A 26,309-nucleotide genomic window follows, 5' to 3' on the forward strand; every position below is an offset into this window, starting at 1 on the left:
TAAACAGACCCATTCTAGGCCATCTTGTGTTTCCCTCCAAGAACCTTCCTTTCCTTCTTGGACTGGGCTACACCCACCCCATCTTTTTTATTGAATTACTGCTAGAAGGCAGAAACTGCCCCTCAGACTGTGAGTTTTTGGAGAGCAGCCTGGGTGTTCTGTCCTTCTGTATTTCCAAGCATAGTCCAAGGTAATGCACAGAGTAGGCACTTAGTAAATACTTGTTGAATGAATGAAAGCTGTTCTTCACCTGTGTCTTATTCATTTATCCATTCACTGAACACATATTTATTGAGCGTCTTCTCTATGCCAGGCACTAGGGATGCAGGACCTTGCTGAGGAGGTAGATATATAGGCGATTGGAATAGAATATGATACTGAGGGTGTACAGATAATGGGTGCATATGCAGGACACGCAGCCCATATCAAGAAAGCCTTCCTACAGACTGGGAGAATTAGTCCAGAAAGCCAGGTGAAGACAGAGTGGGAAACAATGTCCCAAAGCATGGGAGGAATCTATGCAACGTTCCAAAGGGAAGAGAGAGCGTGGAGAGTGAAGGCCAGGCACATAATCATAATCATAGTCGTAAACACATATATAATATTTGTTTTGTGCTGGGTACTTTTCTAAGCCCTTTACATTTCTTATTTAAAAGCTATTATTTTCATCCTCATTTAGGTTAAGTAACTCAATCAATTTTATACAACTTGTAAGTGGTAGAATTGGCGTATGATATCTTGGTGGTGATAAAGCATTGAAGTCTGTGTGTGGGCAGCATTGAGTTCTGGTGGGAATCCTGGAATGCTGTTGCATGTGCATAGGTCCCGGGTGGTAATCTGCTTGGAGAATGTCTAGTTAAGGTTGACTGGGCTTCTGGGGAATCCTAATTGTTGAATCTGCTTTCATCAGGCAGATGATGAGACTTTCCTTTGCCTCAGTGGATGGTTTTGTTGTGTCTTGTCCTCTGCAGAGAGACTGCAGAGGAGAATGTCCTCAACTACCTGGAGAGGATAGACGTGGGCAACAAAGAACAGTTTAACCATGGATGAGCAAATTGCATTCTCCATTTTTATCTATAAATGGGGAGAAGAAGGCAGAGTGGTTTAAAGACCTCTACCTGGGAAGTGGATGACCTGTGTCCTGGGGCTAGGCCAGTGTGTGATTGTCAGAGTTCTAGATTGTGAGGGATGGGTGAGGAAGAAGGATATTTGGTTAATGGCCAGCTCAGCCTCTAGAGAATGGTTCTGAAAAGGGGTGGAGGTATTGGCTCCGCTTTTTTCTTCCAAGTGTAGAGATGGGTAATCCACCCCAAGTTGTCAGCACCATGGGGCCCCGTGCAGCCCCTCCTGGAGGCAAGTCATGTTGCCTGGGCCCCTGCTTCTAAAACTTGCATCCTTCCCCGAAGACTTCACCACAGCCACTTCCTCTGGAGCCCCACAGGCAGACTCTGCATGGAGAGGCGTCCTCAGCAGCTCCCTCACTGCCTGCTGCCACTTGCACAGGAACAGCACTTGAAATGCACATTGGTGTTTGGAAAAATTAATGCTTTCAAGATGAGCTTCACACAGTCTTAGCACGTCTCTCTCTCTCTCCGTCTCTCTCTCTCTCCTTCTCTCTCTCTCTCCTTCTCTCGCTCTCTCTCAGCAGCTGAAAGAAAAGAAGCATTCTTAGACAATTACTCCCTAAGGGAGCCCAAAGACTGGCTTTGTTTATTGAGTGTTTTTAGTTACAACATGTGAGGTTTTGAGATTTTTTTGGTTTGAGTTTTTTTTCCTCTTCCTATTTTTGCTTGCAGGGATAGGAAAGATGAGTGAATTCCCAGTTAATAGGGCACTTGGATGTTGCAAAATGGTGAGAGGCCGGTTCTTATGTGGGCATAATTGCTGAGTCCTTGGAATAAGGAACTCTGAATAAGACCTGACAGATGGAACCCAGACTCAGGGCTTTCTTCAGGCCTGCATTGTACCCAGATGTTCAGAGCCTTCCAGCTGCATCTGTTTGGGGCCACATCTCCACCTGTTGTTGGGGGCTCCTTCCCCTTCCTCAGACTCTCCACACCTTGACCCTGTCTTCTGACAGACGTGGCACTTAATGACACAGTCACACTCAGCTTCCCCCCCCCCGCCCCCAGCCACCTCCCACCACCATCAGCTCCCCACAACCGAAGTCTAATACTCTATGTAGAGAGAGTAGATTTGCAAGTGTCAGAGACTGTGAGTCAGAGTACAAGGGCAGGGGTGACAGGCTGGATAGCTTGCATACTTATGGCTCTTCCTGCCTTGTCCTGGCAGATGTCACTTATTGATGGCACCACTCTTTCCTCATCTGTCCTGGGTATGGCCTCAGAAATTTTCTTTTCTTCTTTGTCTCGAAGATATTTGTTAATGCAAAGGGAAAGATAGTGATTTTATTTAACACAGAAGCTCTGGACAATCATTGCCCCTTGGTTAGAACTGGGACTTGGCACGAAACATAGTTGCCATCTCTGACCAAAATCCCACAAGCTCTCTAAGTGGCCACTAAGTGAATGGGCTGATAAGAGTTGGGGTTTTACTGAATGCTGGGGAAGTTCATGGAGCCACCATCCAGACTTGTGGTAAGCTGGGGTATGGAGCAAATGGGGGACGAACAGCATCTGCCAGCCGGTGGACAGGTACATTAAGTCCAGGGAGCTGGTCGTTATGAGCAGTGGGTTCTCTGGAGACTCACATTCCAGATCCTGTGAGTGGGGAGTGAAGAAGGAACTGGCAGTCCTGGTCCTGAGGAGCACTCATTTTCCAGAAAAGGCCTGAGCTGCTCTTTTAGTCAGCCTGATTAATTAAATGCCTTGAAAATTACCAAAGGTAAGAATACTGTGGCAAAAATTATAACAACATAAAATTTTATAAAATACAATTCTCTAGCCATCCTTCCCCATTCTCCAGGGATAGCCACTGTTAATGATTTGATTATATCCTACCAGAACTCTGTGTGTTGAAATCCATTTTCCTGCTGTGTATGTGTATTTATATACCCATATCTATGTTCACACAAGAATAGGATAATAAGAATTATTTCAAATGATTTTGCAAATTGTGTTCTCCTACCCAACGATGTATTATGGGCATTCTTTCATGTCACTACAAATGAAATTCATGCTTGTCCTTTTTAATGGTTTCAAAGTATAAAATATTGTATTGTAACTGTATTGTAATTTATTTTAACTAGTCCCTTATTGTTGGGCATTGGGATTACCTCCTGTTTTTGGCTGTTACAGAACACACTGCATTGTGTGTCTAAGTGCAGTAGGTGAGAGTCTTAGAAATAGGATTGCTGGCTTGGAGGCTATCCACTTTAGAAGTGTTGATAGGTACTGTCATACTGAGTTCTGAAACATTATATCAATTTGTTCTCTTACCAGATTTTATATTTATATATATATATTTCCATCCAGTGTGATAGATCAAATGTGGCATGATGTTATTGCTTTAATTTGCATTTCTCTGATCATTAATAACATTAGCACCTTTTGTTTGCTTTTTAGCAGTCATTTGTTTTTCCTCCTCTGTGAATTGCCTGTTCGTATTCTTGACCCATTTTTATACTGAGTTGTTTAACTTTTTCTTAAGGTTTTTGAGCTCTTTGTGCGTTAAGAGATTCTAATCCTTTGTATGATGTATTGTTGCAATGTAGTGGATATTTGTCTCCTAGATTATCTGTTAACATTATCCATGTTTTTGCAATTTTATCTATTCCTTTTTTTTCCTGTGAAGACTTAAAAAAAACCTCACAATTCACATTGTTCAAAAATTAATACAATATAAAAAGGTCTTTATATGATCCTATGCTTGTCTACCCAGTCCCCTCCCCCCATAGGTAACTGTCAGTGTTAGTTTCTTGCTAAACTTCCCAGTGTTTCTTTTTGTAAATATAAGCAAATCGGAATCCATACTTATTTTACCCCCCTTTTTTTAATCAAAAGCAAGGGAATACTAACTATATTGTTCTATGCTTTGCATTTTGAACCTAAAAAATACTTCTGGAAGATCTTTTCATATCAATTTACAGAAAGCCTTGTCATTGTTTACCAATGGCTGCGTAGTATTCCATTGTGTGGGTATACCACACATAGTTCATTGAGCTTTTAAGATTTTTTTGCTTCTGGGCACCTGGGTGGCTCAGTCGGTTGAGCGTCCGACTTCGGCTCAGGTCACGATCTCGCGGTCCGTGAGTTCGAGCCCCGCGTCGGGCTCTGGGCTGATGGCTCAGAGCCTGGAGCCTGCTTCAGATTCTGTGTCTCCCTCTCTCTCTGCCCCTCCCCCGTTCATGCTCTGTCTCTCTGTCTCAAAAATAAATAAACGTTAAAAAAAAAATAAAAAAAAATAAAAAGATTTTTTTGCTTCTGCCTGCCTAAAAGAATATTGAAAACTATATACCACCCCACACACATTTAAGATGACATTAAACATTTTTTAACCATACATTTAAATGGTTGCAAATCATGTATTTTCTAGCATATTGTATATAGGCGTTTAATATATATATATATACACACATACATATGTATATATTTAATATGAAATTTATTGTCAAATTGGTTTCCATACAACACCCAGTGCTCATCCCAACAGGTGCCCTCCTCAATGGGCTTTTAATATATTTTATTCAAACTTTTGGAGCTGCAAATTTAAGGATTAGAAAAGGCAGCTCTTTTTGTCAAAGCGTGCAACTAAATCAGACATATTTACTTCCTGTCAGAGAAAATCTGACTTCTTTTTCTTTTTTCTTTTTCTTTTTTTTTTTTTACTTAAAAATGTTTTATTTTTATTTTTTTCACCATTTTATTTAATTTGTTTTTTAAAATTTACATCCAAGTTAGCATATAGTGCAATAATGATTTCAGGAGTAGATTTCTTAATGCCCCTTACCCATTTAGCCCATCCCCCTCCCTCCACCCCTCCAGTAACTCTCTGTTCTCCATATTTAAGAGTGTCTTATGTTTTGTCCCCCTTCCTGTTTTTATATTATTTTTGCTTCCCTTCCCTTATGTTCATCTGTTTTGTCTCTTTAAGTCCTCATATGAGTGAAGAAATCTGACTTCTTTTTAAAAATGGAAGCAAGCATGTTAATTAGACACCCTCTGTGACAACCCTGTCTTCAGGATTCTAATTCCAAGGTAGGTAGATAGGTAGATAAAAAAGATACAGTCCTGAGACTAGCCATACTCTTGTCTTGTAGATGAAATAAGGTACAGTCCTTTTCAGTGCTTCCTTGGTGATTTCATCCAATCTTGTGGCTTTAATTGTTCTCCATTCACCAATGCCTTCATTTTCATTTTATCTATTACACTCTGACAGGCCACCCCCAGTCTTAGTGGCTTAGGACAACCATTTGTTGTTTCTCATGATTATGAGGGTTGATGATGCAGTTCTTCTGTTGTATGTAGTGTCTGCCTGGGTGCTCGGAGGGCTGGAAGCTCCCCGGCTGGCCACACTCACACAGCGGCAGTCGGTGTGGGTTCGGCTGGGACCAGCTACAGTTCTCGTCCCAGGTCTTTGCTTCTCTTTCACGTGGCCTTTCCATGTGGCTTGTGCTTCTCACCATGTGGCAGCTGGACTCCAAGAACAGTTTTATTTATTTTTGACTCCATCATCTTAAGAGGTCTTTTAAAAAGTTAGGCGATATAGTCCAAAGGTCAAAATTCAAAAGTTGCAAAAAGATATACGGTGAAAAGTATTCCTTTCACTGGTATTTTCCAGCCCTTATTTTTCTTAATTGATTTGTATATACATACAGAGATTTAAAAAAATGCCTATATAAGCCAACATATTGAGTTTTGTGTCTTGCTTAGGAAAACCTTCCCACCCTAAGGCTATAAAAACTTTTCTTCTTCTTTTTTAAAGGTTTATTTATTTTTGAGAGAGAGCTTGCGAGTATGGGGAGACAGGGAGAGAGGGGGACAGAGTATCCGAAGTTGGCTCCACGCTGACGGCACTGAGCCCGATAAGAGGCTCGAACTCATAAACCATGAGATCATGACACAGGCTAAAGTCGGACACTCAACCGACTGAGCCACTCAGGTAACCCTAAAACCTTTTCTTCTTGAAGTTGTATAGTTTGTTCTTCTTCATGGGCATTTTTAAGTAGGCTTTCCTGTGTACATGCTATAAGACCAGACTGATGGGCTTTTAGGGAAGCCACATGGTTGAAGGACCTGGAAACTCCAGCAGGGTGCTCCATAAAGTTTCTCACCTCCTCAGTGCTGAGGGTCACCCACACGATTCATGTGGGCATAGTCAAAGGATTTTTGATAATTGAATCTTTCTTGGAACTTTCTTTTTTTAAAATTGTTTTTAAATGTTTATTTTTGAGAGAGAAAGAGACAGAGCATGAGGCGGGGGCAGGGGGAGAGAGAGAGGGAGACATAGAATCTGAAGCAGGCTCCAGGCTCTGAGCTGTCAGCGCAGAGCCCAATGCGGGGCTCAAACTTGTGAACCACAAGATCATGACCTAAGCGGAACTCAGATGCCCAACTGACTGAGCCACCCAGGTGCCGCTTTCTTGGAACTTTCTAACCTGTCTTAGAGCAGGGGGAAAAAGCCAGATGAATTGGGCAGTTGGGCAAGTAAGCTCTAGGAATCTGCCTCTGCCTGGCAGGTAGAGAAGCTGGGGGATTTGGTGTTGTGACTTTTCCCTAACTCAGGACTTCATAAGGGACATTTGGCTTAGAGTTGTCCTCAATGGCAAAACTGACACTGTTTTTTACTGGTTTATCTGTCCACTTAGGCTGTATGTAGTGAGAATTTCATACACGGATATGAGTTTTTTTCTATTGTAGAGAATGCACTAACTTTATTAAGCACCTACCATATATTAGGTATAGTGCTTCATATTTTGAATGGTATTTTGTTTTTTCCTCATGAAGGTCATTTCAACTTTATAACATCATCCTTATCTTCATCCAAAAGATGAAGAAACATAGATATACAGAAGTGATTTGTCTCAAATTACTCAGCTAGAAAAAGGGATTTGAAATTTGGGATTTGAATGCAAAGTTCAGGTCCTTTCCCAACACTAGAAGGTTTCAAATTAGCAGTATAAGCAGATTAGAAAGAGATTATTTATAGATTTACAGGAATTAGTTATTTTTGAGAACCATAAGCAGAATTCATTTGCTAAAAAGTAAAGTGATGATGGCAACTGATTCTTTTCTTTTTGAAAATAAAAGCCAAGGAAGTGTGTAGCTCCTATGGTTATCCATCCTAGGGGTGTGTGTGTGTGTGGGGCGGGGGGGGTAAGGGTATTCATGTGAGTCAAATATTCTGATGTGATAGTGGATTACCCTATGAAACACTCACAGAAAAAAACCCATTAGAAAATGGAAAAAAATGTTTAGTTCTAGATACATGCTAACCAAAATTTAATATTTCCTTAATGGGACAATGGGCTCTTTTTGATCCTGTTTAACTTCACATTCATTATTATCAACCCCAGTCATTATAGCCTGGTGCCTATTTAGCCTGATTTTATTGGGGGGTTGAGGGGAGGGGGACTATTTGGAAAAATTCGTGTAGGAGATGGTGAAGGCATGGGATGAAAACAGGACAGAGAAGGGAGAGAATTCTCCTCAGTGGGGCTCCCTGTGGGCTGGGTGAGGTGTGAGGTTTCTGCTGTGGTGACTGACAACTTAGGTTTTCCTGATTCTGTGTTGATGAACTGTGAGAATTAAGAGACGAGAGAAATGGTTAAGAAAAACCTCACCAGGGTGAATGGACCCCAAGTTTGAGGTGGCCTTTAGTTTTTTGAGTCATACCACCTCTCTTGATGGGTGAAGAAACTGTTCTTAGTGGAGGTAAGATGGAGGCACCACCATATTGGCTGTGGGAAACAGGAGATAATAAAGAACCCTCTGGATTGATTACCTAGGCCTCTTGGGTTGGGTTCTGAGGTGTTCTCTCCAACTATTGATTAGCTTTTCTTTTTTGTCTTCAAGGAAAACTACTTTATAATGTAGGTGCTGTAGAGAAGGCAACCTACCAGGTAGTCATGTTCTGAGTAGGAAATGGGAGGTCATGGGAGTGAGTTAAGGAGAATAGTGGAGGCACCAGCTCCTGTGAGTTGTCTTCATCAAGATGGCCTAACAGGCTAATATCTATGAGACTTAGGGAAGATAGTCTTGGATCCTCCTCCTTGCCTCCAGTGTGCATCCCCACCTCTGCTTATCTAAGGCCTGGACTTCCATGCCCTTCCTTTTTTTTTCTTTAACAATGGAATAAATTTGGAGCACCTGGGTGGCTCAGTCAGTTGAGAGGCTGTCTTCAGCTCAGGACATGATCTTATGGTTTGTGAGTTTGAGCCCTGCATCGGGCTCTCTGCTGTCAGTACAGAGCCCACTTCAGATTCTCTGTCTTCCTCTCTCCCTGCCCCTCCCCCACTTTCTCTCTTTCAAATAAATAAACATTAAAAAAACTTTAACAATGGAATAAATTTACTTGTCATTCCAGATCATAATTGGTACAAATTAAGCTCTTTGTCATCAGAACATGTACATATACAAAAATCCCCAAAATAAAATGTTAATTTAGCATCTCCCATGATGGTAGAAATACACCATGTTATTTTTTTCCATTTCCTTTTCAAAAATTAAGATATGATTGGCATATAACATTATATTAGTTTTAGGTATATAACATAGGGATTCAATATTTGTATATATTGCAAAATGATCACCATGATAAATCTAGTTAACATCATTCACCATATATAGTTACATTTTTTTTCTTGTGATGAGAACTTTTAAGATCCACTCTTAACAACTTTCATAATATGCAATATAGTATTATTAACTATAGTCACTGTGCTGTACATTACATCCCTGTGACTTATTTATTTTATTACTAGAAATTTGTACCTTTTGACCGCCTTCACCCATTTGCCCTCTCCCCTACTTTCTGACAAACACCAGTCTGTTCTCTGTATCTATGAGCTTGCATCCCCCCCCACCCCTTCCTTTGAAGCAATATCTTTTGCCAAAATGTAAATACTTCCCAAGGGCCTAAATGTAAAGATCTCATCATAAAGACCTTACAGGGGATGAGATTATCATGATACTCTTCACACACCTGGGATGGGAAAGCTTTGAAGAGGTAGAGAAAGATGGGATGAGTCTGGCTCTTGGGGCATGGGGCGGGGGGAGGGGTTTGGGGATGGTGTGCTGTGGTTGGATATTCAGGGCAACATGGGGTTCTGTTGACTGGTGGGGGTAGGGGAAGTATAAATACTCAGAGCAAGGTAAGGGAGTTCCTCCATTAAACAGTTTGGTTTAGAACCTCGTGTGGTGAAATGTTGTGTGCAGTCTTCATGAGCTGGGGGCTCCCCAGCCAACGGATACTTAAAGATCTCAGCAGAGGTTGGAGGTGAGCAAGGATGAAAGCGACACAAAAGCCAGGGCAAGCAGGCTAATTAGCTTCTGCCTTTCCCTCCTGCTGCCTGACCTGATATTTGAGGTGACATTTAAAGTTATTGTACAGATGTGCGGTGGAGCCAAGGCAGAACGAATGCTTTCTGGAGCCTGCGGAGAGAGATGAGACTGATGATTTCCCAGCCTTCTGGCTAGCAGCGTCTCAACACCTCCGCTTGGGTCCCTCTAATGGACCTTGGGAGGTAGGACATCCCTTTACCATCCAGGACACTCTAGTCTGCTTTGAGACTCAGAAGCTCCCTGCCTACTGGACTCTTAGGGTATATGGGGAGGTGGGTACACTCTAGAATTCAACCAGAAGAGTTAAATGAAGTCAGTGCCTTGTGTAAGAGAGGAGAGCTGGGGACAGAATCATCTGGGGAGCTTGTTAAATATGCAGGCCTCTGGGAGTGAGGCCTAGTTATCTGCATGGATAACAAACCCTCTAAGGTGATTCTGCTGCCCATTAAACTTTGAGAACCTCTGAGGTAGAGAATGAATGGGGTTAGCTGGAAAAGGCCTCTTGGGAGAGGTGGACTTGAATTTCAGTGTGATAGGTGATACTTGTCATAGGTGCTGTCTTCAGGTGTGGACCTAAGGAGCCTGTTCACCTGGGGACACCAGGCTCTCACAGGAGAGACTGGGGTGGCGGTGGGGGGTCCTTCCCATCCCATAGATGGTGTTGCTGAGAATGTGCTGCCACAGGCTCACTTCAACACTTGGGTGCTAATCGCCAAGGGGACAGAAGTGGTGTGGGAGGTGGCTGGGGATGGTGTCTGCTGGAGTGTTTGATTCATGTTGCAACTGAAGCACAGCTTGCAGGGCAAAATGGCAGCCTGATGGAGCTCACTTCCTGGGGCATGGTGGGGGGAAGAACAGCATGTCGACGGATTGTCTCCACTCTGGTATGCTACCATATAACCTCTTGTGTGGCCTCCACTTGTCTGAAAGCCCCGTGTGTCCAAGGAGCTGGCCAGTGCTGCTGTGGGATTGGTGGTCATTGTCCCAGGAGATGAGTGGGAAAGATTTGGGACATGATTGGTTCTCTCCTCCCTCTGTGCTGTTTGCCTTCTGCTCCATACACTGTGCTGGCTTTATCTGATCGGGAACACAGTGTTTTCATGTTGGGGCGGGTGGAGAGAGGGAGAAAGAACAGTGCCAAGTTAAGAAGAAGGATCAGTGAAGAGAAGGCATCATATCTATGATGTGACATTGAGTAACCAGTGATCCTCCAGATGGGCATCAGTCCTCTGGAATGGACAGGCTGTTTGCTGGACTGAAGATGCTACTTGTCCCTGGAGAATATGTCCCTGTAGCCAGGTGGGTGGGCTGGAGGGCCCATGCCAATGGGAATGGCCATGCTTGTTTTGATCATGAGGAAAGAAGGAGCCACTGAGGAAGCATTGTTTAAGACAAAACAACAGCAACAAAAGTTAATAAAGCTCTGTCCTGGCCAATATCCTGTCCTTTCTAATTGCACTGCAGCTAAATGGAAACTCTCAGAGTTTCTTGGAACATTTTATTCAACTTCTGGAGGTGCTGCATTTACACTAAAGCTTATGAGGCTCTGTGGGGGTTGGAGAAATGAGCAGTGGTGGGCCAGCGAGCTCTAAGGAGCCCAGCTTGATAGGTTAGAGCTGATTTTAGTAAAATTCCTGGCTGAATGGGTTCATCCTGGGCCTAACCCAACAGGTGATGCTTATGTTTCTAGGTTCATAGTTGTGTGGGGAGGTGTTTACACCCATATTGTTCTTTAACAGATTTATTCCTTTTCTCTTTTTGAGGCTTTATTCCCTTTCTCTTTTTTTATTCTTTTCTCTTTTTTGAGGCTGTGTGGAATTGCCCTTGATTACTAGAGGGAGGGGAACAGGGCCAGCTGCTTTCTTCTAGCCCAAGTGGGACATGGAATAGAGTACTCTTGTTCACACCGTTCCACACAGTCACTGGAACTGTCTTGCCACAGCCCATCTCTGTCTAGGTCTCCTGCATGGTGGGAGAGCCATGTGTGCCCCTCTCCCACCTCCCACCCTCCATTTCGGAAACCCTTCGGATTTCTCCCAAGTTGTGTTCTGGAAAGCCCCCTTTGGCATTCTTCTTAGGAGACGCTCTCCCTTGGCAGCCACAGCCAGGAGCTAAAGAGAAAGGTGAAAGGCCATTAATGAGGCCTGCTTACCTCAGCCTGTGCCCATGGTATGTCAGCTGTATCCCGGAGGGACATCCTGTTGGGAAGTAGCCATGTTTCCCCAGTCCCTGCCCTACTCTGAGGGCTTCCATGGCTCTGGGAAAGATGTCACAGTTCCTCGGGGAACATTCCAGAGCCCCAGAAACTCTCTTTGGGAGGACACAGATGGTACATATCTCTTTCTCAGCCCAGCTACCTACTAGGCATTTGACTCTAAGCAAGTTATTTAACCTCTTGGAATGTGGGTTTTCTCTTCAGTAGACCGGGGAAAATGATCCCTGTCCTACAGACCTTGTGGGGCTGTTCGGAGACCCAAAGTAGATGATGGATATGAAAGTACTTTGTGAACCAAAAAAGTACTGGCTACACCTGAATGATGGATTTTATTGTTTGGGAAGGAAGGGGGAGCCTCCGGGGTCAGTGCACTGCTGTCTGGAGAGAGGAGGGGCTTGCATTCTTGTGTTAACTACAGGCTGGAGTCTTGTCCATTTAAGGTAATAACAAAATAATACTATTGGAGCCAGAGAGGTGGCTTCCAGGCAGTCTGTCTGCTCAGTCCCACTACTGCCCTTTCAGAAGGAACCACGATGCAGGGTGGTGCTGGTGCAGGGGCCAGGGGGTGGAGAGGTTGTGTCTGCGCTCACTTTCTCGTCTCCCTCCCAGCTCTTATCCCCACCCTCCCCCAGCCTCCGCCTCAGTCTGAGTTCTGTCAGGATCTTTGGCCTGTCTCAGCTCAGGGGCCTAAAGCTCCCAGGAAGGGAGGACTGAGGGAGGATTGCTCCCACCGGCTGCCCAATGAAGAACAGGAGGCCTGGGAAGCTAACATTTCTGTTAGGACAGTGAGAAGGCATTGCTGGTTTGGCCGAAGCTGACACAAAAGCTGTGATGGGTGTGCACAGGGCTGCCAGGTACTTTTTAGGCTTAGAGGACAGAGTGGTCCCAGAAGCTAGAGTCCCCTTGGGTTTCACTTCTGTGAGCAGGACTCCCAGTCACTAGGGGTGCAGCCTCACTGCATGGGTGGCCAGTCCGCTATAAAATGGGCTCCCAGCAGGGCAGGCATGGGGAGCCCCATCATCTTCCTACAGGCTGTAGGCAGTGCCCACGATCTGAGGTGCCATAGTGCATTCCTCTCCTTGCCATGAGAATGAAATTGTGTGGCATTCCCAGACTCACTTGCCTGTTCATTTATTCAGTAAGTAAATACTCGAGCACTTGTAAAGTTCAAGGCACTATGTGAAGTACATTGGGGGACACAACGATGATTATGAAGCAGTTCCTATGTTCGTGGAGTTTATGATCAAGTAAGGCAGCAGAGTCCTAGACAAGGAGAACGTGAAATGGAATATAAAGGGGAAGACCAGAGATGGCTGCCCAGTATGCGGTAGTTGAGTTAGACATTGGGAAAATCAGAGGAAGCCATGCTGTTGGCAGGAAGAGCAGGAGCAAAGGCAGGGAGGTAGGAAACCGTGGAATGTATGGACATGTGGGTGCGAAGGAGAGGGATTGAGAGGTCAGGAGGATGAATGCTTGAGCACTGCTCTCCATTGAGTGCTATACCAGAAATGGCACATTCTTCCTTTCCTGGGAACCTCACAATGTTTCCGTGGGGCAGATGCTTTTCTCTCCAGTTTATAAGGAGGGAGCTTGGGCTAAGGGAGTTGAAGAAACTTGGTTGAAACCAGGCAACTATTAAGTGGTAACAGGATTTGAACCCATGACTGTGTGACTCCAGAGCCTGTGCTATCTCCATGATAACAGGATCCACAAATGGACAGAGGGAGTAAGGGGCTGTGGTCTTTTTCTGCTCATGTGGGTCTAGCATTCTTGGACAGGAGTGTCTCTGGTCCCTGTGGAGTGAGGCAGTGAGACTCTGGGTCTTCTGGGCAGGCCTTGGAATCCTGGATGGCTGAGCTCCTGGCTTCCCACCCCAGTCCTATTAAGGGAGCCACTGGCCTCTGTCGTGAGAGGCAGGGAAAGCCAGAATGTTGAGGTATTCTGGAATGAAATTTAAGACATGACCTAGAATGTGGATTTTCATTCCCAAGACCACCTCTAACCTCGCCTCTTTGTGACAGCTCTCCCTGCCTCCCCCCCGCCCCGCCCCCCACATCTCTGACCTCCTCTTGGGCCCCTGCAGACTAGGTCTGCACAAGGCGGCGGTGTTCTGCACTTGTTCCTTTGTTGCTGTGAAACGGCTCCGGCACAGTCAGCCTCTGTGTGGGAGGACTGGTGGCTGTCTTCACAGGCAGGCATTTGCTCAGAGCAGGCTGCGTGTGAGCCCAGCATCAAGTAATTCCGGCCTCCTCGAGTCGGAGGTGGTGGGATGAGGCTCTGCTGAGGGACTGGCTGTGAAGGATGAGTTCAGGGTGGGATGACGGACCGCTTCTGGGACCAGTGGTATCTCTGGTATCTCCGCCTGCTCCGGCTGCTGGATCGAGGTATTCCTGAGTGAGTGTGTGTGTGTGTGTGTGTGTGTGTGTGTGTGTGCGCGAAAGAGAGAGAGAGGCAGAAACATGCACATGGAAAGACACAGAGTGCGGGGAGCAGGGAGCAAAAAGAGAGAACAGGGAATGAAACAGGGGAGTAGCCAACCCATGGAAAGTAAAGACAGGCTGTTTTTCTTGGGACATTTGTGACCCAGCTGGGAATTGGGATCACAGTGCCATTTGGGGAGCATCTGTATATCAGCATCTCATTTCTTGCTGTTTTTTTTTTTTTTTTTTTTTTTTTTAAATCAAGCTCCATACTATAGTCAAAGACAAGTGTTGCAGGGCTTTTGATAGATCACTTTGAGAAGCCATGTAACAAGGAGAATGGTCCCTGCATCAAGAAGCTGGAAACAAACAGATGTAGGCTCAGATCTCAGCTCTGCCACTTACCAGCTCTGTGACCTTAGGCTGATTCATGTGACTTTTCTCAGCTTGTTTCCCCATCTGTAAAATGGGCTCGGTAAAGACCTATTTGCTAGGGTTGTTGGGGAATTATTATTTAATTTATACCTATAAAACACATAACATAATGTCTGGTGCACAATAGGTGCTTTGTAAGTGTTCATTTCCTCTTTACATGCCTTTCAGCATCATGGAGCTATATAGCACCTGTGCTGAGGACAGCTCCTTTTGTGGATTATCTGTAGATAGAGCCGGTTCAGAATTTGCAGTCAGTGGAACAAGAAGGGAAAGTCAGTTTTATTCCTCAGATTAATCTGACCTTAATACATTTCACCCTCACATATTAATGTGTTTTAAATCTCTTGATAATGTGATGCAAATTCAGATACTCTGCTGTAAGGGAAAGCCACTACTAACTTGGTTGAGTAATTTTAAAAATATTGAGTGCTATTTTTAAAAGCTTTGGCTCCTTTAAGAGGTTTTGGCAAGAATGAGATCAAACCCCTGATGGAAAAGATGGTCCTGGGGAAGCCCTGCTGTATACCCAAGGTGTATTCATCTCCATTGGGAACATTCTTAGGTATGCCAGGAGGTCAGTATAAGGTAGAAGCAGAAAGCTGCACAGAGCAGGTGAACCAGGGCTCTTATCAGGGAGAAATCAAAGATGGAGGACACATGTGAAAAGCAGTCTCTCACTGGCACTGAGAAACAGGCCAGTGGGAGCCCAGACTGGAGAGGAGATGAGAGTGTTAGGAGAGCCAGAACTTCTTACAGGTGGAGGTCATAGACTGGGGGACAGGGAAGAAGATCATAAGTGTGAATCCCCCTTACCTGTGTGATCTCAGGCAAGTTACTTAAACTCTCTGTGCCTCCTTTCCTTCCTTATAAACAGGGTGATGATGGTAATAATAGCACTGACCTAGAGGGTTGCTGTAAGGGTTGAGTGAGAAACTACAAGTGAAATACTTTACCCCAGTGCTTGGCATGAAGAAAGTGACCCGTAAATGTTAGTTTTTATTACCAGGACAGTTAATTCTCACTCTCCTACAAACATCCTGGGAAAAACAGGAGCAAGAGGTATGGAATAACCAGGAGCTGAGAAAAGTCTAAGAATTATTAGAAGCTTAGAGACAATTTATACTTATGTGAATTCAAACAAATTCAAACTAACATATGATACTAATTAGAAGAAGAGATTAGATGTTAGTGTATAAGGTATAATAATAATTTATTTATTTTATTTTTTGAAAATGCATGAATCCATGAATTGCAAACTTAGATTCAAGTTCTGGCTTCATTACTTTCCAAGTGCCCTTGAATAAATGGTTTACTCTCAAATGGAACCTCAGTTTGTTAATTTGAAAACTGGGAATATTATACCAATACTTATAGCATTTGGGGGAAATTTATTGTTAGTGCATGTAAAAGTATCAGTCATTCGGGGTGTCTGGGTGGCTCTTGATTTGGGGTCAGGTCATGATCTCATAGCTGTGGGATCAAGCCCCACATTGGGATCTATGCTGAGCATGGAGCCTGCTTGAGATTCTCTCTCTTTCTGTCTCTGCGCCTCTCCCCTTCTCTCGTGCATGCTCACTCTCTCTCAAAATAAATAAATAAGTAAACATTAAAAAAAAGAAAAAAGTGTCAAACATTCTTGAAATGTCAGGTTAATACATTTATGGATTTGTGGATTAACCTGTGCCCCTGGATAGCAAAAGTTGGTTGCCAGAATTGTGTGTTCTTCCATGAATGTTTTGTCATCATGTATGGCTGTAGATGAAAGTTTATGGTCTTTCATAAACAGTGTCTCTAGGGTTTTCTTTACTATGAGGCTTTAAATTAGCCCTTCCTGTGAAGGGTATTTTATTTCTAGGCTTCTGGGGTTGAATGTTAAGTTGCCCAGTTCTGGTTAGTGGGTGTCCTAGTACTATACGTGTACATGTGTGCACCCTCACATCTGTATTCAAGCAGAAGTTTTGGATAGAGAGCACCTCTCTAGCAGCTAATGTTACCTAACATTGTCTAGACAATGGCATGATTTCAAGTGGCGTGCTAGATTGAGATAACTCATGGGAAATTCTCAGTAAATATTTGTTGAATGGATGGATGGATGAATGATGAACCCTGTCCTCCCGGGCGGTGAACGAAGTTCTCTTAGATCTCTTCTTAGTGTATCAGAATTTAGCTCCCTTCATCTGTTTTAGGATTTCATGTCATTTCACCCTCATTATTGTCATGCCTCATGTCATCTTGAAAGTAACAGGCCTCAAGAAAGTGAGGAGAGGATAAGAAATGAGAAGAAGGGGGGAAATGATGAGCTTAGCCCAGGAAATTGAAATAATTGACAAGCTGTGTGCCGCCTGAGTCATTCTCTTGGCTGTGACTGGGGGATACAGGAATCTGTGATTTGACACATCTAGGAAAGGGGAGGAAACAGAACACATCGTGGAGCGGAAATAAACTTTACTGAGAAATGACAGTGATTGCTTGGTGATTGCAGATGAACCTTTTGTCTCCCCCCTCATTTAAAAAAAGTTAAGGGTGAGGATTTTAAATAATAAGAGGGATTGTTTTTTAGGGCTTGTAGTTAACTATGTGTAAGGATATTTTTAGTCTATATGTAAGGACCTATATGATAGTGAACTACCAACTTGCTCAGACACGGTTATTTTGATGATTTATTTTGTTAATAGCAGACACAGTTTTTATGGTGTTTGTTACTGGGTGTTGGTCAATTCTGCTGACTGTTCTGTGCTTACAGACAGTGACTGAGGAGATGGTTCCTGTGGTAGGTAGGGCTGCTCATGGAAAGAAAGGAGCTCATGCAGATAAGAAACACGAGTAGTATATAAGAGAAGAGAAATAACATCACTTTTTGTGGTTGTTGAGTTTTGGCATGTCCTTGGGGACCTGACATGCGAAGTGGGGGTTTACATTTCTTTGTTTACGCGTAATCATGTTGGAGTGAAAGAGGAAGAGAGGGAAGACTGGTGGCTCCTTCTTCATAGGGCATTGGGCAGTGTTTCCACCGTATGGAATGTCTACCACTGGTTGTCGTTAGATGATTTTAGGTGATTTACAGATGTCGCTGGAGGGTCTTTTGCTGGTCACTGCCTGGTGCTGTCCAGCAGACATTCTGTTCTGCCTGGTGTCTGTTTCTGTTGTGCTGTCCCCTGTCCCCACCCCCACTTCATCCAAGCAGGCCCTCTTCAGCCCCACTCATCTCTCAGATCGCCCCTCACTTCCAGCAGCCCCGCTTGGGTCTCATACTCTGCCCTGCCTTCATCTCTGACCCCAGCTTCTTTGCTTCCACAGCCTCTCTCTCTCCTTAGGGCTTCTTCTTTTTTTCTTTTTTCTTTTTTTAATGTTTATTTTTGAGACAGACAGAGTACGAGCCAGGGAGAGGCAGAGAGAGAGGGAGACATAGAATCTGAAGCAGGCTCCAGGCTCTGAGCTGTCAGCACAGAGCCTGACACAGGGCTCAAACCCACGAGCCATGAGATCATGACCTGAGCTGAAGTTGGACACTTAACCAACTGAGCCACCCAGGCACCCCTCTCCCTAGGGCTTCTTTAAGGGCACGGCCTCCTATAGGCACTTGCTACCTGTAACCCCATTCTCTGGCATTCTTCTGTTAGTCTCCAACCTATCTCCAAGCTTCCTATTTTCCTCACCCCATGCCTGTGCCAGCTTTGCCCCGCATCCTGGGTCTTCTGTCTTTCCCTGCCTCCTAACTTGAGTGCTTTTCCCTCTCAGGAGCAACTGTCTTTTCTTCTTTTGCCCCTGCCTTTTTATGTCACCTTGCCATTATCCTCAGTACAGTAGTTTCTTTTTAAAATAAATTTAAGTAAAATGGAATTGATTTAAAATACTATTGAGGAAATAACTGTAGGAGGTAATGGATATGGTTAAATGATGTCAGAAGTACATAAATGACTGATGTGTGGAAAACGTAAGTGATATATTGAATTTACAACATAGTTTTTAGACTGCTAATTTCTTCTTGGTGTTTTGTTCATATTCTTGTAGGTACCACACAGTACTTTGGCTTCTGGACCAGAAACCAACTGATTCTTACCCCTGGATATACATGAGAATCACCCAGGAGCTGTTAGAGAGTGCAGTGTCCAGTTCCTTTCTTCCCACCACCACCCGCAGCCAATTAAGTGAGACTTGCTGGAGCTGGACATTGGCATTTTTAAGGGCTCTGCAGGTGATTCTGATGGTAGCCAGGCTTGAGGACTGCTCATTGCCATCCTGTAACATGGATGCCAGAGAGGAAAGGCAAAAATGCCTCTTTAGCAAAATAACAAAATAAATGAGAAAATCAGCCACTATATGAGAATAGTAAACACAGGAGTAAGCATAGGAATGCACTAAGGAGTAAAATTTAAAAGAACATAATCTTTTGGGTATAATTCATGCAGTTTTCTTCAAAAACTGCAACTGCAACCATTTTCTATCACTACCTAGCTAAACCTTGACTTTCCTTATTTCTAGGAACAAAATTTTTCTTGTGTGCAGGATGTTGTCTGGCCCCAGCTTGCTTTGGGGTTTTTGCTGTCTGTTCTGGCTGCCTAAGGCTTTGGAGATTGGGATGGCAGTTTATCACTGCAGATGTCAAGCCCCTTTCATTCCTTCTTAGTATAGCCCCCAACAGCTGGGCCCGGCCCAGAATTCGAGAAACAAAAATCCCTTTCTCCTTTCTGATAGATGGGCAGTGAGGAGAGTAACTTTCCTTAAGCCTTCACAGTGTTGGGCTGTAGCTCAGCCAGGAATCTGTGTTTCTCACCAAAGTTCACCTCTTCCTGTGCAGCTGTTCTCTCTTGCCTCAACCTTCACATCTCCTAAATGTCCTAATCCAAGGATTGACTCTGCCCAGGTGCAGTCAGTACAGGGTCAAGAGGCAGCTAGCTCTAATGGCTGTGTCTCTCAGGCATCCTGACTGTAGATCTCATCCTTCCCATGCCTACAGCCCTCTTCCTGGCCCTTGGTTTCCCATCACTGAAGATGGCCTGTCTGTGGTCTGCTGCTCAGTAATCTGCCCAGCTCTGGTCCCTGACTGGGTCAGGCTTGGTGTCTCTGCTTAGTCCATCTGCTTGTGGCCAGTCCCTATTGCCATGGATAGTAGGATACCCAGGTGATCCTGGACAAATGGATACCCATTTTGTTTTGGCTTGTCCTGCTTTTGTTAACTTGCATATGTGTGCCCAGCTTGACGTATGTCTTCTTTGTGCCAACCTTTATGACTTGTTCCTTCCCTCCTATGGTCTGTGGGAAAAAGGAGAAAAGCACACAGCATGTGTATGAAAAGTGTTGGATGGCTTCCTGAACTAGGGATTTTCCAATTAGAGGAACTTAGGTTGTAATCACCTTCCCGTTTGAGCTGAATATTCCTATATATACATAAAGAAGTTACTTTAACTTAGCTTTTTAAGTTACAAATATGTATCTCTTATAGTTATTTATTTATTTTTTAATGTTTTATTTATTTTTGAGACACAGAGAGACAGAGCATGAGCAGGGGAGGGGCAGAGAGAGAGAACAAGACACAGAATCCGAAGCAGGCTCCAGGCTCTGAGCTGTCAGCACAGAGCCTGATGCGGGGCTCGAACTCACAAACCGTGAGATATGACCTGAGCCGAAGTTGGACACTCAACTGACTGAGCCATCCAGGTGCCCCTCTCTTATAGTTATTTAATTGGCTTTTGGCATAAGATCACTTTTCTAAAGGGACCAAGTGTCTTGTCCAATAAATAGTTTGAGCACAGCACCACTGGAAACACCATCCCAGACAATTCTTTGTTGCTCTGCTCCAGAATCTGCCCAGAAAGCTCCGTATTTTCCTGTGCTTCCACTAGAAATGCCCCAAGTGTCTCCTTCTTATAGTTAATTCACACCCTTCCCCTTCTAAACCTTGAAACTCACATGTCTTCCGAAAAGGCTCCCCTAATTAGTCATACCTGGTTCTGTTTGGAGGCAGGTGGGCACTTAGGTGTCCATAATTAGGCGTTCCATGATACACAATGGGCTCCTGTGGGTAGTAACAGGACATGTCTCACGGGGTTGTTGTGAGCACTGAAGGAGTTAATATGTGTGGCAGTGCCTGAGCTGAAGAAGTGCTTGGTAGGTGCATGCTGTCCTCCCAGATTTGTGCTGCTGTTATGAGCTTAGTTACTTCTGGGTGAGTGTGTCTGTGGGGGGTCCTTTCCCCTCCCTGAGAGTGGATGTTCTCTGAGTTTAGGTCCTTGTCCCACTATCCCTTTGTATTCTCACCCAGACACCTAGTTCAGGGTTGTTTCCAATAAATCACTTTGGCTAACAGAGTACCTGAACTCTCCAGGGAACAAAGAAAAGATACTGATTATCATGGCATTGTTAAGGAGAAAAAAAGAGAACTGTAATGATTTGACAATTCTAATGTCTTATATCTGTGGGTCCTCATTATGTATCTTTGAGATAGATTACTTTAGTCCCCATTTCCCAGATAGAAAATAGGCTTACAGAGGTTAGGTACTTTGCTAAAGCCACAGAGCTGCTATCCAGGACCCCTGACTCCCATCTGGGCTGAGTTCTCTCTATATGTGCTATGGTACAGGTGGGTGGGGAGACACTCACTTTTCCTCCAGCACACATGTTAAACTGGAGATCCTGTCCACCTCCCTTGTCAGCACATATAGAGTATATCACTGGGATGTCTTGTCTGTGGTGTGAGATCACTAGACAAGATATATCTAGGCCAAGTCCTGGGGGAAGGACACCGATAGCTGTCCTGTGAGGTGCAGGTGTGGTGTTTCCGTCCAGTGAGGTGGAGGTTACCGTGATGTGAGAACAGCAAAGCAGCACTTTTCTGGGTGTGGCATGGCCTCCCAGGGCCTGTTCTTCTCTTGTGACATATTCAGTGATTGCTGATAGCCAAGGGGTTGTGAGGTTGCTGTGTCCCTGGATGGTCAGAACGCCAGCTGGATTCTCAACATAAGTGAAGAGTTTACCCTTCACCTTGCAGATGGAGGCAGTTTGTTATCAAAGAAATGGCCAAAGCAATAAATACTGTTGGTGTTATTGCTGGCAATAGTAATCATATCTACTAAGGGTCTACGCATAGCAGGGAGCATTTGGGGATAATAAGTAGGCTTCCTGCCCTCAGAGAGCTTACAGTTCAAACTCCTGAAAGACCACGATCTATCAGTAATTTCTGCGAGTCTCTGTTGACCCCTCGATCAGATGATGGATTACTAGAAGGTAGATACCTTCTAGTCGTAAGGTTCCATGCTTCTATGTGGACAGTACTTGCAATACCTGCAAAATAATATACCTGCAGTACCTAAATATATCTACATGGTGCTGTCAGGTATTATTTCATAAGAGGGAGAAATAGTCTGAATGAAATAAGAAATGTTTGCTCATTCAATGAATGTCTTCTAAGGGCCTACTATATGCTGTGCCCAATTAAGGCTCTGGGAATACAGTGCTGAAGAAGACAGTATTCTTGTATTCATAAGACTTTATAGTCTAGTGGGGGAAGTAGACAGTAACAAATACTACAGTGACAGGTAGGATTAATAGGACAACACTGAGTTAAGCTTCAGTGGTACTTAACTAAGAGGATGGAAGTCAGAGAGTACAGACTTCCTGGATTGTGTGTGTGGTAAGAGTTAAGTTTAGAGAGATAGGTTGGGGCTGCCTTGTGAAGATTCTTGCTTGCATGTCAGGTTAAAGGCAGATGATGGCAGGGTAGTAGCATTTAATTTAAAAATGCACTGAACAATTTCTGCATGCCAGGCAGTAGGGAATGTAGGTACTGGGAATATGGTACCAGTGCCAGGTGCTGGAAATATGAAGAAGTATAACATGATATAACATAATGCCCAGCGTCTTCAGGTTTATGTTTCCAGAGAACAGTTAGGGTAGCAGATGCATGATTTTGATTTATTGGCCTAAAAGTGATCATGAAATTGATATTAGCTCAGGGAAGACAGTATAGGGGGAAATGTGATTAGTGTTGACTGATCTTGGAAAGTGTGGACATGGGGAGACAGGATCCAAGTGAGGAGAATATTCCCAAGGGTGGGAGGAGAGCCAGGACACAATAAATTCATGGGAGTAGAGGAGAAGGGACAGTTAGGGATCCCCATTTGCAGGGAAGTTGGGCAACTTTGAGGGTTTGGTGACAGAAGGCTTTGGTGACTACTCACAGCTTTGTTTCAGCAGCCTTGGTGAGGAGAAACCAGATTGCAGTGGGAGGAGATGGTAAAGATGAGGCAGCAGCCGGCACATATTGTTTATTTGAGAACCATGTCAGAAAATGCAAGGTAAAAAATAGGTTGGTGAGACATTAAGGTCAAATGATGGTTTTGTTAAGGAAGGGAGGCCTGACTGTATTTAAGGATGGGGTGGGGCCAATGACAGAGAGAGGTTTGAAAATGATATACAGAAATGGATTTATTAATCCATTCAATAAATATTCATTGAGTACTGCCTATGTTCTGGGCCTGTGCTATTTTCTGGGGATACAGCATGAATAAGGCATGAAGTCTTCATGAAGTTTACATTCTAGTGAGTGAGACGGATAATACACAAGTCCAGCAACAGTTGAATTTATAATAAGAGCTTGTGATAAGTGCTGTAAAGTGCATCAGTGACCTGGAGGAGGTAGGAATGGGCTGAAGCAAGAGTACAGATGGAAGTGGTAGACCGGAGGAGGGGAATGCTTCCTCTGTTGGAAAGAGGGTAGAAGGAGGTGCTTCGAAAGCTATTTTTAAGTAGTAAGAAGAAAAAAAAAAAGAGGAAATGCAGTTCAGGTGGCCTTGATATTCTTAGCAGAAGAGTAAGAAATGTTATGGGCTGAGACTGGAGAGGTGGGCTAGGTCAAGACCTTGGATAGGCTCTCACCTGCTTCATTCAGTCCTCCAACAACCCTGCGATGTAGGCGGTGTTATTCTCATTGTATCGATGAGATAGCTGAGGGGACTCAGAGAGGATCTATAATTAGAAAGTACAGGGGTGAGGTGGTGGGGAGGTCTATCACCTGTAAATTCTGCCATTGAATGGTTTAGGGGAAACGATAAATGAGTGGAGAGTCATAAGCCTGCCAGTGAAATTGAGAGATCAGTCCCTCCTCCCTCCTCTGATACAAAACCCTATGCTGGGCCCTGTGGGAAACTCTTGGAGAGGAGATGACACCTGTGCATGGAATGCATTAAAGACATAAATCAAGCCATCAACATGTATTTGGATTTTTGAAGATTTGGGTACAGCAAGGGAAAAGGGCATTCCGGGTAAGAGAAAATGCAGTGCAAATGCTCTAGTGATTCAGAGGAAAGGTGTAATCAGAGAAGGCTGGAGCTTTATCAGATAGAAAGTGAATTTACTGGTTCAAGAGGTGGTATTGGGCCAAACAAGATCAGTGGTGAGAAGAGGTTTTGGTTTCTCACTCTACCTCCATAATTGTACCCTCAGCAAAAGAACAGACAGAGTTGGAAGAGACCTCTCATTTAAGAGATGAGGAAACTGAGCCTGAAGAGAGGATTTCAGTTCCTGAAGCCATGCAGTTAGTTATTGGCTGAGCCTGCATATGAAAGCAGGACACAAAAACTCCTAGAGAGGCCTCTTTTCATTATATTCCCTGTGGTTTCAACCTCCAATCCTGCCCCCTTTAATAAGCTCAGCATCTCTGATGTAGTCATTGTATGTGGAAGAATGGGCAGGATGGAGAATTCATGGGTTTGAGGGGTGTCTAGATTGGATCCAGCATCTTAAGACTCCAGGCAAAATTTCTAAGAGCCCGCAAACAGGTTGTATTTCTTTCTCCATCCTCCCTTGTTATTATCATGAAAAATAAGCCAAGTGGAGTTGGAAGTGGTACCTCCTGGCTCTCCTGGTCTATTGCAGTATTGAGTTCTAAAGAACCCAGCCCAGAGCAAAGGCAGAGGCGTGTCTTTCTTATAAACTCAGGCTAGGAGGAAGAATTGGCATGGGGCTTTTAATCTACATTCATGCCAAATGAAATCTGTTAGATGGGATAATGAGCCCCATATTTTATGGACTATTTTAAGCCTGTCTCAAAATAAAGTACAGGACTAGGGGTGGAGGAAGGACGTAAGTCTTGGAGACAAAATGCCATGGCTTACTCATCAGTGTTTTCATTTTAATGATCCCAACCCCAGTACAAGTCCCTCAGTGACACTGTAATGGAAACCACATTCTTTTTTTCTGCTGGAAGTTTCAGGATGAACACAGCCAAATGCTTCAAGGCATAATTAAGGTTATAAACTCTCATCCCCGGTAAAACATAGACCTTTCACCCCAGGGGGCTCAGTTAGAGACAGTGTGGTTTGAAAGCAGTGGAAATTATAGAGACATTTCTTCTGCCAATCTCTAGCCCACCACAGCTTCTTTTCTGGGCCTTCCCTCTCTGTTCCTCCCCCCTCCTTTCCCCCTTAACCGCTGCCTCATCCCTGGGAAGGAATAAACCAACACATAAATAAATAAGAACACTGGTATTGACTCTTTCCCTGCCACAGGGAGAGAATCTCAGACAGCTGCTGCTATGTTTGTAGAAGGCTGGACAGGACTGGCAGAGGCAGTCCATGTGTAGCAGGAAGGGCAGCTGGGGGACCCTGCCAGTAGATGTGGGGTACTGGAAAGAGGGAGGTGCATGTGTCATGAGTAGGTATGGGAGGAGGTGGAGAATGTTCTGCACAGTACAGGCTGGAAAATATACCTCATAGGAAGGTCTTGAGGAACTGAGAGAACAAGGTCGTCCCTTCTATGTTCGGACATGATGGGTTAAGAGCTGTCTTTGTTTGCATATCCTTTGCCTTGACCAACTTTCTGAATTTGCAGAGATCAAAGTTAAGAAACTTGGCATGGCTAACTTGATTATGTGGGCTTATTTTCCCCCTCTCTTAACCACATCTTGAACACCTGGAATATATAAGATAGTGGGAACCCTTAGTGCATGTATATAAATTCTTTCTCTGGCCAGTTTCAGTCCAGTCTTATCCACACAGGGAAGGATCTAGTTAACATAAGGAATAAGGAAAGGACTAGAATATTTGCCTCCCGCATCTCCCCACCACTGGCTGCCTTGGTCCCATACTCTGCCCTTGAAGGTAGTGACTCTAGGATAGATCATGATGAGACCCAGCTAGATACTCTGCTTGGTTCCTTAGAGGTCATATCACTGCTTCATTTCTCTTCTCACTAACCTCATCACAAAAAGGCAAGTAGTTATGTCCATAATATCACCTTCAGGAAGATGCATTAAATGAGGGCATTGTCAACTCATCTATTTAACAAGTATTAAATACTTCTCTGAACCTTACCTTCCTCATTTGAAGAATTAGGGTAATACCTATCTGTGGTAGTCACAAGTATTCACTAATATTTACAGTTTTCCACCTTATGAGCACACAGTAAGATTGCACTTCCCTATAGCTTCGGCCATGTGATTTTTTTTTTTAGCCAATGAAACGTGAGCAATCAGGTGTTTCATTTCCAAATGGAAGTTTTAAAAGCCCCTTACTATTTACTTCATTCTACTTCACTGATTGTAGAAGCTAGCTAGGATAAAGTCTCTAACATCCTGGGACTGTGAATGACTATGAGCATAGCCCTCTGTTGAACCATGTTGAACTTGTAGTACAAACAAGAAATAATCATCTTTTCTGCTAAGCTACTGAGATTTCACAGTGGTTTGTATCCATAGTCTACCATGCCTGTATTGACTGATACATACTGCCTTGTAAGGCTTTGTGAGGAATTACAGAAAATAGAAATCTATATGCAATGCTT

At 44.0% G+C, this 26,309-nt stretch overlaps 1 protein-coding gene across 22 annotated transcripts in view; it reads left to right on the top strand.

Moving 5' to 3' along the window:
- KALRN (kalirin RhoGEF kinase) overlaps positions 1-26,309 on the top strand; it is a 661,810-nt gene that overhangs the window by 50,993 nt on the left and 584,508 nt on the right. For 3 of the 22 annotated variants that reach the window (XM_027061031.2, XM_027061032.2, XM_027061035.2), the window contains exon 1: positions 10,583-14,060. The exons of 17 other annotated variants lie outside the window; for them this stretch is intronic. In XM_027061031.2, the coding sequence (XP_026916832.1) occupies positions 13,994-14,060 (67 nt within the window). In that variant the 5' untranslated portion in view covers positions 10,583-13,993. Of the gene's footprint in view, positions 1-10,577; positions 14,061-26,309 lie in introns of those variants that run through there. 2 more of the 22 variants (XM_027061043.2, XM_027061046.2) reach the window with 1 other exon arrangement.

Source organism: Acinonyx jubatus, chromosome C2, assembly GCF_027475565.1.
Source record: "Acinonyx jubatus isolate Ajub_Pintada_27869175 chromosome C2, VMU_Ajub_asm_v1.0, whole genome shotgun sequence".
Lineage (NCBI taxonomy): Eukaryota > Metazoa > Chordata > Mammalia > Carnivora > Felidae > Acinonyx > Acinonyx jubatus.